At 55.5% G+C, this 13,346-nt stretch overlaps 1 protein-coding gene across 1 annotated transcript in view; it reads right to left on the reverse strand.

Annotated features, from left to right (window-relative positions):
- The window catches only part of MLXIPL (MLX interacting protein like), a 54,624-nt gene that overhangs the window by 14,232 nt on the left and 27,046 nt on the right, over positions 1–13,346 (reverse strand). The window contains exons 8-10 of the mRNA XM_074974433.1: positions 6,974–7,173; positions 6,171–6,741; positions 3,541–3,592 (exon numbers count right to left, since the gene is read on the reverse strand). Coding sequence (XP_074830534.1) covers positions 3,541–3,592; positions 6,171–6,741; positions 6,974–7,173 — 823 coding nt within the window. The remainder of the gene's footprint in view (positions 1–3,540; positions 3,593–6,170; positions 6,742–6,973; positions 7,174–13,346) is intronic.

Below are 13,346 nucleotides of genomic sequence, written 5' to 3' on the forward strand. Positions count from 1 at the left end.
AGGGTAACAGGAAAGTATTTTACAAATACATGAGAAGCAACAGGAAGACCAGGGACAGGGCAGGCCCATTATTAAATGAGGAGGGAAAGACAATAACAGAAAATGCAGCATTGGTTGAAGCGTTAAATGCCTTTTTTATTTATAATGCATCTGATGAAGTGAGCTGTAGCTCACGAAAGCTTATGCTCAAATAAATTTGTTAGTCTCTAAGGTGCCACAAGTCCTCCTTTCTTTTTGCGGATACAGACTAATATGGCTGCTACTCTGAAACCTTTTTTATTTCAGTTTTCACCAAAAAAGTTAGCAATGATCGGACAACTAACATAGAGAACATCAGTGTAAATGGGGCAGGATCTGAGGCTAAAATAGGAAAAGAACAAGTTAAGAATTACTTAGACAAGTTAGAAGTCTTCAAACTTGATGAAATACATCCTAGAATACTCAAAAAACTGACTGAAGAGATCTTTGAGCCATTAGCGATTATATTTGAGAACTCATGGAGGACGGGAGAGATCCCAGAGGACAGGAAAGGGCAAATATAGTATCTGTCTATAAAAAGGGGAATAAGAAAACCCAGGGAATCACAGATCAGTCAGTTTAACTTCTGTACCCGGAAAGATAACGGAGCAAATAATCAAACAATCAATTTGTTAAGCACCTAGAAGGTAATAAGATGATAAGTAATAGTCAACATGGATTTGTCAAGAACAAATCATGTCAAACCAATATAATATCCTTCTTTGACATGGTAACAAGCCTTGTGGATGAGGGGAAATGATAGATGTGGTATATCTTGACTTTAGTAAGGCTTTTGATACTGTGTCACATGACCTCATAAACAAACTAGGTAAATACAACCTAGATGAACCTGCTATAAGGTGGGTGCACAACTGGCTGCAAAACTGCACATAGAGAGTGGTTATCAATGGCTCACAATCAAGCTGGAAGGGCATATCGAGTGTGGTCCCACAAGGATCTGTCCTGGGTCTGGTTCTAATCAATATCTTTACCAATGATTGCATACAGAGTACGCTTATAAAGTTTGCGAGTGATACTAAACTGGGAGGTGTTGCAAGTGCTTTGGAGGGTAGGATTATAATTCAAAATGATCTGGACAAACTGGAGAAATGGTCTAAAGTAAATAGGAGGAAATTCAATAAGGACAAATGCAAAGTTCTCCACTTAGGAAGGAATAAACAACTGCACAAATACAAAATGGAAAATGACTGCCTAGGAAGGAGTACTGCAGAAAAGGATCTGGGGGTTATAGTGGATCACAAACCGAATATGGATCAACAATGTAATACTGTTGCAAAAAAAGCAAACATTATTCTGGGCTGTATTAACTGGAGTGTTGTAAGCAAGACACAGGAAATAATTATTTCACTGTACTCTGCATTGATTAGTCCTCAGCTGAAGTATTGTGTCCAGTTCTGAGCACCATACTTTGGGAAAGATGTGGACAAATTGGAGAAAGTCTAGAGAAGAGCAACAAAAATGACTAAAGGTCTAGAAAACATGACCTATGTTTAAGAAGGATGAATTCAAACTGGAACAGGTACAGAGAAGGGCTAGTAGGATGATCCGAGGAATGGAAAACTTGTCTTATGAAAGGAGACTCAAGGAGCTTGGCTTGTTTAGCCTAACCAAAAGAAGGTTGAGGGGAGATATGATTGCTCTCTATAAATATATCAGCGGGATAAATACCGGAGAGGGAGAGGAATTATTTAAGCTCAGTACCAATGTGGACACAAGAACAAATGGATATAAACTGGCCACCAGGAAATTTAGACTAGAAATTCGACGAAGGTTTCTAACCATCAGAGGAGTGAAGTTTTGGAATAGCCTTCCAAGGGAAGCAGTGGGGGCAAAAGATCTATCTGGCTTTAAGATTAAACTCGATAAGTTTACGGAGGAGATGGTATGATGGGATAAGATGGTTTTGGCAATTAAATATTCATGGTAAATAGGCCCAATGGTCTGTGATGGGATATTAGATGGGGTGGGATCCGAGTTACTCAGGAAAGAATTTTCTGTAGTATCTGGCTGATGAATCTTGCCCATATGCTCAGGGTTTAGCTGATTGCCATATTTGGGGTCAGGAAGGAATTTTCCTCCAGGGCAGATTGGAAGAGGGCCTGGAGGTTTTTCGCCTTCCTCTGTAGCATGGGGCACGGGTCACTTGCTGGAGGATTCTCTGCTCCTTGAAGTCTTTAAACTACGATTTGAGGACTTCAATAGCACAGATATAGGTGTGAGGTTTTTTGCAGGAGTGGTGGGTGAAATTCTGTGGCCTGCGTTGTGCAGGAGGTCAGACTAGATGATCATAATGGTCCCTTCTGACCTAAATATCTATGAATCTATGAATCTAAGATTGAAAAAAATGGGTTTGTTTAGTCTGGAGAAGAGAAGACTGGGGGGTGGTGGTATACTGAGACAAGATGGGCGAGGTAATATCCTTTATTGGACCAACTTCTGTTGGTGAGAGAGACAAGCTTTTGAGCCCCGCAGAGCTCTTCTTCAGGTCTGGGAATGGGGGACATGATAGCAGACTTCAGGTACATAAAAGGTTGTTATAAACAGGAGGTTGATAAATTGTTCTCCTTAGCCACTGAAGACAGGAAAAGAAGCAATAGGATTAAATTGCAGCAAGTGAGGATTAGGTTGGACACTAGGAAGAATTTCCTGAATGTCAGGGGGGTTAAGCACTGGAATAAATTGCCTAGGGAGGTTGTGGAATCTCCATCATTGGAGGTTTTAAGACCAGGTTAGACAAACACCTGTCAGGGACAGTCAAGCTAATACTTAATCCTGCCTCAGTGCAGGGGACAGACTAGACAACATCTCAAGGTGCCTTCATGCCCTACATTTCTGTGATTTATGATCTGATGTCCCCCTTGTTCGCCCAGCCCAAATGCCCCCCAGCTCCACCAGTGCTCCTTGCTCCTGCCCTGACCCACCCCCTCCTCATCCAGCCCCAATGATCCCCCAGCTCTGCCAATGCCCCTCACTCCTGCCCTGATGCCCCCCTGTTCACCCAGTGCCAATGCCCCCCATCTCCACCAGTGCCCCTCACTCCTGCCCTGACCCACCCCCGGCTCATCCAGCCCCAATGCCCCCAGCTCTGCCAATGCCCCTCGCTCCTGCCCTGACCCACCCCCGGCTCATCCAGCTCCAATGTCCCCCAGCTCTGCCAATGCCCCTCGCTCCTGCCCTGACACCCCCGGTTCATCCAGCTCCAATGCCCCCCAGCTCCACCAGTGCCCCTCGCTCCTGCCCTGACACCCCCGGCTCATTCAGCTCCAATGCCCCCCAGCTCCACCAGTGCCCCTCGCTCCTGCCCTGACACCCCCGGCTCATCCAGCTCTGTCTGTTGTTAGGACTGAGGCACACAGAAGCGACCATCTCACTGCAGTCCCCTGCCCATTGCTGCTTGCCAGAGCGCATGTCTGAACCCAGCATGTGGCAGTGAAAGGCCGATGCCCTTGGCTACCCAGCAGATGGTGTTGCTGGTGAGCTCTTACCGGGGAGGCCAGCGACATGAGGGTGGTACTGGGAGTGGAGGCAGGGTCCAGGGCCAGCTCTGGTTTAGCTGCAAGACAGAAGGCAGCAGACGGTGAGCACGCAGAATGACAGCAGAGCCAGGCTGGGGCTCCCTGACATCCCCTTCCACCAGAGTGAGCGGCCAGCATCAGGAAGCCTTGCAGGGAGACGCAGACTGACTCCTGCTGCCACCTCCTGGTTCTCAGGGTAGAGGGTCTGGGCCCAACAGCCCCAGGGAGGTGCTGCAGGGACTGACCAAGCCTGGGAAGTAGGGTAGGGCTGGAATGCAGATTCCAGCCTTTGTTTCTTTGCAAATCAAGCCAAACAGGGAAGGGGCAGGGGGCTGAGTGCTGACATGCCACAGCTGATCTGGACTGTGTGGACCTACTCACAGGTACTCCTGGGACCTGGGTACCTGGTGTTACAGAGACAGAGCTACAGGCCCAGGAAACTGCAGGATTTGTCAGTAGAATGAGGCACCGCATCCAGGCAGGGCAGGGCTGGCAAGAGGTTTGAGGTGATCACCAAACGTGGCATCCATGATCCCTCCCCATGCTGGCACAGAGCTTGTCATGTGCTCACATTGACATTGGCTGCAGACCCCAAGGCTTGGCATGGAGCAGGCAGCAGGTTTAAAACACACACAAGGAAGCATTTCTTCACACAACGCACAGTCAACCTGTGGAACTCCTTGCCAGAGGATGTTGTGAAGGCCAAGACTATAACAAGAAAAGAAGTACTTGTGGCACCTTAGAGACTAACAAATTTTGAACTCTAGGGTACAGATGTGGGGACCTGCATGAAAGACCCCCAAGCTTATTCTTACCAGCTTAGGTTAAAAACTTCCCCAAGGTACAAACTTTGCCAAACTTTGTCCTTGAACACTATGCTGCCACCGCCAAGCGTTTTAAACAAAGAACAGGGAAAGAGCCCACTTGGAGACGTCTTTCCCCAAAATATCCCCCCCCCCAAGCCCTACACACCCCCTTTCCTGGGGAGGCTTGAAAATAATACCCTCACCAATTTGTCTCGGGCTGCCCCTTCTGCTATTCACTCCAACTGCTACTAGTTTTTTTTCTTTTCTGCCACCTCCACCCATTTGGCTCCAACCTCTCCCGCCTCGATTACAGTTTTGGGCTTCCCATCTAGGATGTACCTTTCTATTTCCTCAGGAACACCCTGCATGCATCCGATGAAGTGAGCTGTAGCTCACAAAAGCTTATGCTCAAATAAATTGGTTAGTCTCTAAGGTGCCACAAGTACTCCTTTTCTTTTTGCGGATACAGACTAACACGGCTGCTACTCTGAAACCTGTCAAGACTATAACAGTGTTCAAAGAAGAACTAGATAAGTTCATGGAGGACAAGTCCATCAATGGCTATAAGCCAGGATGGGCAGGGATGGTGTTCCTAGCCTCTGTCTGCCAGAAGCTGGCAATGGGCGACAGGGGATGGATCACTTGATGGTGACCTGTTCTGTTTATTCCCTCTGGGGCACCAGTCTTTGACCACTGTTGGAAGACAGGACACTGGGCTAAATGGACCTTTGGTCTGACCCAGTATGGCCATTCTTATGTTCTTATGAATGTCTGGCCCAGACTGTGCCTACTGAGGTACTGCAGCCATTGAGCTCCTCCTCTCTTCTGGGTGGTCACCCAGACCAGAGGGGCCACAGTACCCAGCCTGGGGCAGAGCAGCTCCCCAGATATTTCTCAGCATGCGGGGCCCCTGGCTCTCCCAAGAGGATGGGTTCCCCCACTGTCATGGGCTCCGGGGCAGGGCGCTGCACGGGGAGGTGAATGATCCCAGGGGGTGAAACAGCAGCGCTAACCCAGCTCCCAATCTGTGTGACTAGCATTGGGCCCAGGGTTCAGATCCTGCCCAACAGCTGGGCACTCACAGCACCCTACGGACAACTGTACCCGTCCTGCCCTCGCCAGGGTCACCAATGGCCTCCTCCCAGCCGAGGCGGAGTCACCGCAGCCCTGTGCCCTTCTGGGTCTCCCTGCAGCCTTGGATACAGGTGCTATGATCACCCGTCCTCACCTGCCTGCTGAGACACCGCTGCCCCATCAGCACCCCGTGCCCTTAGCCAGCGGCTCAGGGCTCTCCCTCCCAGTGCCTCCTGCAGGCAGCGATTCCCAAACTCAAGCTCCTGGGTGACTCCTCCTACAGTTCAGCCACCATCTCAGACTCATTTCTCTGTACTCTTCCTCCTCTGCCAAGCCTCCTGCTCCCCCCAGCTCTCTCCTGCCCTGGATGCTTCTTCCACATCATGGTAGCCTGTGGATCAGCGGGCCAGGGAAAGAGCGTCGCTGGCATGAACAGAGGAGGCCAGGTGCCTGCAGCAACGCAATGCCATGGAGTGGGGCGTGGCAGGGGAGTGGCATCAAATGAGATGAGTAATGAGCCCAAAGAAGGGGTGCTACCAGCCCATGCCCAGATATCAGTTCCCCTTCCCCTCTCTGGAAAGCAGGGTCAGCCCATCTGCCACCATCCTCCGGCTCAACAGCTTGGTACCAGCTTCCCACTCCATCTGAATGAAACCAGCTGGCCAGATGGGGGCAGTCAGACGCCCTGAGCCAGCAGCAAACGGCAACCCCCCAAAGCAATCCCCCACCCTGTTACCTGCAGTCAGGAGCTGGGTCAGGCAGGGGTTGGGCACAGCCATGCGTGGGGGCACAGGGAGTCCCATGGGTCTCTTTGTCTTGGGGCTAGCTGGCTTCACCATTGGCCTGCTGCCCCCAGGCGGCGACTGCTCTTTGGGGGTGGCAAACCTGGGGCCGCTCAGCATCACGGGGGGCAGGGGCTGGGCTCTGGACAGAGCAGGGTATGCTGTTGGCAGAAGGTCCACGCTGTAGCCCAGGCCTGGTGCGTGCTGGGTAGAGGATGGCGTGGAGAGCGAAGAGCCACTAATGGAGCCGGAGTAATGGAATTTGGATCTCGGTGCTGAAGCCGGTGGGTACAGGGGGTCCTGACCCAGCAGGAAGGCGCCTGGGGGGGCTGCTGGGGTGCAGTAGGAAGGGCCGAAGGGCTCCATGCTGAGACTGTTGCTGGGGAGCCCATAATGGAGCGGGGGCTTGTGCTTGAGGTCAGCGCACAGGCCGCTGCAGGGGTCCATGGGCTGCGGGGCTGGCTGGAAATCGGGGCTGAGGAAGGAGCCAGGCAGGCAGAGCTGGGAGGAGCAGTTGCTGCTAGACTGAAAGAGACAGAGGCAGATTACAGAGCATTTGCCCCTGGACTGCTGGATTGGACCAGGACCGAGAGGGGCAGGGATAACAGACTGCAAGGGAGATGGGGACAGAGCCCGCTGTGCAGCAGCACGGCAGCCTGGCACCATTGCTCTGGTGAAGAAAACACAGAGGGCCGAGCAATCCCAGGGCCAGAGAGAGGCAGATCAGGACGTGATCCCTGCCTGGAGACCTGCTCACCTGTAGGTGGCCATTGGGTGGGACTGGGGCATCAACGTAGCTGGCAGGCAGGGCTCTGGAGGCCATCAGTGGGTTGGTGTGGCTGGCGGGTGGGGCACTGCTGCTGCTGTATAGGGTGTCAGCCATGGGCGTGAAGCAGGGCTGCTCTTGGTAGTTCAGATGCATCTGTGAAGGCAGTGGGCGGTGGCCGGTGAAGAGATCTGCAAGGCAAAACAGAGATATGTAGACCCCCACCTCCTGAGGCAGCCCAAGCCCATGCTAGCCAGCCCCATGGGCAGGTACAGGGTTTACCCTTACAGCACAGTCCCAGCCAGAGCACTGGGCCACCCGAGCTGACAGCCGGCCTCCCGCAGCAGCCCACCCTGGTGCAGAGAAAATGTCCCATGAGCCTGAGCAGTTGTGCAAGAATCGACATGGGGAAAATCATTCCTCCCTGCCCCCTGCAGGGCAGCTCACCCCTGCCCCCCAGCCCCTGGCAAGGGACCATTATCCTTTTGTCAGAGACCAGCTCCGCACATTTAAAGCCATGCAGGCCTCCAGCCCACCTTAACCCAGCTAAAGTATGTACTCCCCAGGCTCCTGCCTGCCAAGCACCAGCCCCCTTCACCTCTCCTGTCTGGGAGTGGCACCCGCTGCTGGGGGGGAGGGGGGGCGGTCTCAGGGGGAGGGGCTGCTTGGCTCACTCTCCCCTTCCCAGCATCATCCCTCCATCAGTCCCCCAAAGTGCCTCCTTCCCAGGCCCCATCAGCCTGGGCTTTGCACCCTTTCCTGCCCAGCCAGCAGCACAGTGGGGCAGGGTATTACTATCGCATGGGGGGAGCTCTCTGCGGGGATGCTGGGAGCGGGGAAGACACACTCCCTAAAGCAAGAGGCAAGGCTGGCGTGCTGGGCCAGGTCCTGCCAGATACGACCCGGCTTGTGGCAGGACTCCATGCTGAGCTCCCAACCAGTCCTGGTTAGCGCGCCTGGCCCGGGTTTGGCAGCACAGTCCAGGCACTGCTGGGACTCACAGTCCAGGCCAGTCAGAGACAGCTGCTGCCCCACACACCCAGACTGGACGAGCAGTGTGCCCACCTGCCCCATGCTCAGTGGGCTATGCCGACAGCTGCCTGTGCCCTGGCATTCCAAGCCTCCAGTAACCTGGAGTTGTAATACCCGGCCCCAGCCACCTTGGGCTTTTCTGCCCAGTGTCCCCACTGGGAGCAAGGACCAGCTGCCCTGCTTCTCACTCACCCCACAGAACTTTCTTTCCCAAATTCAGAAGCAGCCTCGCATGCCCCCACCCCCACGTGGACAGGCCCATCAGAGGCATTTCAACGTCTCCTCATGGCTGGGGGAGGCTTATGATGGCAGGGATGGAGGTCTTCCAGAGTAGCCATGGTTTTGCTCACCAATTTTTCTGCCTCTAGCTGCGGTGAAGGGGTGTCAGCATCCCCTGGCTCTCCCTCGTGGGTTCTGGGGGATCGGGGCAGTGGGGTGGGGCTAAGGGAGTTCCTAGCTCCCCATGCTCTATGTGGCAGCAGCAATTGTGAAATGCTGGAGTTTTTGGTGCAAAGAGGAAAGAGGCAGCTCTGTGCAGCCCCTACTCCAGGGGCCCAGCTGTGCTGCACACAGGGAGAGGGACACAGGAAAACCCTCCCATGCCGCAGGGGAGCCACCGCCTGCAGCAGGGCGGGACCCTTCTTCCCTCTCCCATCCGTCCAGCCATGGCAAGCATGGTCCTCGGGGCGAGGCCAGCCTGCAGCAGGGCTGAGCCCCTCTGGGCTTCATCCTGCACCAGCCTGAGCAGAGCGGGAAGCCCCTGGAGAACAGAAGGGAGACGTCACCCAGCTCTGCAGCCCCAGCTCCAGCCTCCAATTCCAAGGGCTGGTGGGACCAGCATGTGTGCTGCTGTGTGGGGTGTAACCAGCTCGGACAGCCCTGGGTCCCATGTGTGTCCCCTCCCCCAGCCGTGGGTCCCAGGCATGTCCCCTCCCCCAGCTCAGCCAACCCTGGGTCCCACATGTGTCATCTCCCCCAGCCCTGGGTCCCACATGTGCCCCTCCTCCAGCCTTTGGTCCCATGTGTGTCCCCTCCACCAGGCCTGGGTCCCATGTGTGTCCCCTCCTCTGGCTTTGGGTCCCACATGTGTCCCTTCCCGCAGCTCGGCCAGCCCAGGTCCCTCATGTGCTGGGTGCCATGTTAACTCCTGCAGACATTCCCCATCACCCTGGTGAGCTTTATCCCAGTGAGGCTCCTGGCCTAAGAGCGGTGCTGGGGGATAGGGCCCTGCCTAGCATGGCAGTGCCAGGCTAACGCCCTGCCGGCGGTCTGGGTGGAGGTTTATTTTCATTGTAGGCTTTGAGTCCCCCATGTCCGTGCTGTAACCTTGCGTGTGGCCTGTGGCTAACCACATCCTGTGGCCTTCCCGAAGCCAGGCCCCGTGACCCTGCTGCGACTCTGCTCTCCCTTCCTGTCCCCATCCCCAAACCCGCTACTTCCGCAGGCTCAGACAGGCACAGCACAAAGTGCTGGGCAGGCATTTTTGGGCCTGCCACCTCCATGCGGGGAATGACCTTCACCCTGTAACCCCCCTTCCCTCTGGGGCAGTGCCCGGTCTGCGGGGCTCCTGGGCTTCTAATGGGTCTGGCTGAGCACCTAGCCCCAGCCACTGATCATGCTAGTGCCTCAGGCCCCTTGGGAAGGGGCCCTGTGCCACACGCTGCCCTCTGGGGCCCTGTTAGGGGCAGATCAGAGGAAGGAGGGCCAGGGCGGAGTTGGCCTGGGTTGTGCACTGTGCAAACCAGTGTGCTCAGGTCTCCGGCAGGGGTCGGGGTGCTGCTAGCCCAACAACGGGTTTGCTGGAGAGGAGGCAGCCTCATGCTACGTGTGAAGGCAGGCATGCAAGGGCAGCCAGCTGCCCAAGCGGGGTTGTGCCTAGGCATCTGTACACATGGCACAGGGCCATGTCTGACACAAGCCCTGGCCGTGGGTCTCACTAAGATCAGCCTCTACGGACAGGAGGGATTTGAGAGGCTTGGGCTCCACCAGAACTGTACCTCGGTCCTACAGCCAAGTCGCTGTCCCCCTGGGAGCTGACCGTCTGCCCACCCAGCCTGGCAGAGATGCCCCTCCCCCAGATTTCCTCAGTCCCTTCACATGTACACCTGCAGCTCTCCAGCACCAGGTGCCCCTGGGCAGGCTGCTGGATATCTGCTGCCTGCTGCCTTCCCGCTTCCCCTTCCACTGCCCCGTGAGTGCTGTCTATGGCACAGCACTGCCTAGCATGAACCCTTGGCCAGGAGCCCAACCCCTGACCTTGTGTGGGTGCCGGTCCCCAGGAGCCTGCTGCAGGGTGTTCGCCATCTGCTGGATCCAGGGATGCCGCAGGCTCTGTCAAAACCCAAGCCCCAGATCTCAGCACTGCCCTGGCTGGGAAGAGCTGATTGGTTCTTTCTTGGGTTCATCTACACTGGAGCTGGAGGTGCAATTCCCAGCTCAGGTAGATGTACATGGGCTAGCTCTGATGGAGCTGCCGTGCTGAGAACAGCAGCGTAGCCAGTGCAGGCTGGCTGCCCGATGACAACCCGATCTCAGGTCCCAGGTACACGCTCAGGTGGCTAGCCGCACTGCTACTCTGCTAGTCGTCTCATGCTAGCTCAGTCAAAGCACCAGTGCGTGTATGTCTGTCTGAGCTGGGACTTTCACCTCCCCTGCAGCAAAGCCGTACCCTAGAGACCAGAGGCATTGTGTCTAGCAGGGAATGCACTAAGGGACGGCGATCCCAGTAGAGCCAAGAGCTTGTTTTGGTACCAGCTACCCTGGGGGAACCCCGGCATTAACCAGTCACAGGCCAACCCCACCACTAACCATCCCACTCAGCCTCGTGTCCATTGCAAACTCATCAGGGCAGCAGGGTCCTAGTCTCTACGGCTCAGCTCCCAGCAGCTGGGCAGATAGTTCTGGATGGGACTCCCGGGGCTCTGACATTTCCTCAGGCTGAGGCCATCTGGGGAGTGAGCCCTGTGGTACTGCCTCGGAAAATGCTTCTCTTCTCTACAGAGCTGGTAACCCCAGAGGCCCCACTTTCACTTGTAAAAGTTGCCTCCTTTAGGGACACACTGGTGGGTGTAGGGGCCCAAGGAGGAGAGAGGAGGGACCCAGCTCTGCCCTGCCCGCAGCGGATGTGCAAGGCAGCCATTCTGCACCCACTTTGCACAGGTGTAAGTAACTCAGAGTCAGGAGCCCAGCCCCACCCTGTGCCACTCAGCCGCGTTCATGGGGGAGGTGTTGTGGTGGGCGTCTCGGGTTACTCGGCGCAGTATCCCAGGATCTCAGCCATACAAAGTGCGAAGCCCCATGATCACCCAGAGATGCCAAAGCCAGCCCCCACCACCTGCTCTTCTCTGGCAGAGGGGCTGGGCTGTTCCCATGGCCAGGGGAATGAGCGGCCGGCACAGTGTATATTTTAGGCATTTCCCTGGTGCTCAATTCGATTCCTCGGGGGACCTCTCCGAGTGCACAACAGAGACAGGCAGCAAGCCCTGCCCAACGGTATGTCCCCCCTTAGTCCCCAGGACAGACTAATGCTCTCCCCAGACCCTTCTGTCCCAGTCACACCTCCCCTCCTTTCGCAGCACATGCTCCTGGGCACTGGCTGCTGCGTCCCCCTGGGCTGGTGACGGTAACCATGATGGGCTGGAGTGCTAGCTTAGAGCAGGAGCTCATGCTGACAGCCCAATACCTGAGCTCCCAAGCCCTTTGCCCCAGTGGCAAGAGTACTGGGGCTGTCCTCAGTAGAGTCCTGGGGGCGGTACAGTTCCTTCTTGTGTCTTTTCCACCCTCCCCAGCTTCCAAATCAAAGCCTCTTCAGTGCCATCTCTGGGCTTTAACCCCCTCGCCCCCAGTCCATGGAGAACGGAGGGGCTGTCCTTCGGGAGAGCAGGGCTAGCACAGCCCCGCAGCAGTCCCAAGAGCAAAGAGTGGGGTCCTACCTGAAGCAGGGTGCAGGCAGCAGTCAGACACCAGGCCCAGCTGCTCCCCTGGCTCTGCCATCAGGACTTCTCCATCTGACTCTGACCCCTCTCTCATACACCCTAAGGGCACGGGGTGGTTCCTCATTCCAGACTGGCTTCTGCTCCTTGACTGACAGGCACACAGCACCGTGACAGGGCCAGGGCTTACCCTCGGCTCAGGCTTTGTGTCTCCCTCTTGGGCTTTGCTTGTTTTATTCCGCTGTGAGGTACTGACCGGCCTGATCCTAGCGATGGGGCCAGCAACCCCCTGGGCCCACCTCACTCTCCCCATAGCCCGCATTCTGCGCATTTCGGTCTCCCAGCACTGGGATAGGCATCTCCCAGGAAACTCAGGGCCAGATTTCCAGAGCAGCTCAGCTCCCACTCAGGCTGCTCAGCCAAGTGGCCAGATTGTCAAAAGCAGTGGGCACCCAGCAGCTTCTGTTGAGAACAGTGCTGAGCACCTGGAATTTTGGCGCCAGAAGCCTTCCTGGCAACAGGGGTGTTGCGATGTCCCCTACCCCCAGCACCCTCCCCAACAGACACCTCTACGCAGCCCACCACACACACGCACTCACACTTCAGGTTTTTTCAGGGTCTGTGATCCTGGATTATAACCTTTTTGGGGCAAAGGATGCACCATTCCCTTGCACTGGGTACAGGACCGGCTCTAGGCACCAGCAAAGCAAGCATGTGCTTGGGCAGTCGCGCTCTCTGAGCTTGGGGTGGCAAATTTTTTGCTTGGGGAGGCAAAAAACCTAGAGCTGGCCCTGACCGGGTAGAGTCCTGGCTCTGAACAATTCTCTTCCTATTTGCATGCAGCGAGCTCCCGCACTCCACCTTTGTCTCTCCCTCCATCACAGGCCTCGTAGCACTGGCCAGGTGGTGCTGGGCTTTTTGTGCCCACTCGAAATATGGCCTAAGCTAGCCAGCCCCTCCCAGCAGGAGGGTATTTTCCTCTCTGACTGTACTCAGCAGAAATGCTATGACTTGCGACAGTCTCCGTGCAAAAGCAGCAGCAGCAGCACAAGCCCAGAGAGAGTGAGCACGAAGGGACCAAACTGAACTGTTGCTTCAGCTCAGAGCCTTTGCTGGGCTGAGTGATCACTCTGCCTGTCCAGCACACCCAGCTCCCCCCAGGAAAGACAAGAAAGGAAACATCTTGGAGAGTGTTCCATAGAGTCGTCCCTTCCCACACATCACTGCCCCTCAATCACATAACCTCCGCAGGGCAGCGGCAGAGAACAGGAAAGGGAGCTTGTTCTTCCATTCATGCATTTTAGCAGCTGGAAATAAGAGCCACCACATTCCCAGCCTGCCCTCCACAGAGCCCAAGCCACATGTTCCACAGACCGCAGGCTAGGAATGGCTGATGTAGG

This window comes from Natator depressus, chromosome 17, assembly GCF_965152275.1.
Source record: "Natator depressus isolate rNatDep1 chromosome 17, rNatDep2.hap1, whole genome shotgun sequence".
Taxonomy (NCBI): domain Eukaryota; kingdom Metazoa; phylum Chordata; order Testudines; family Cheloniidae; genus Natator; species Natator depressus.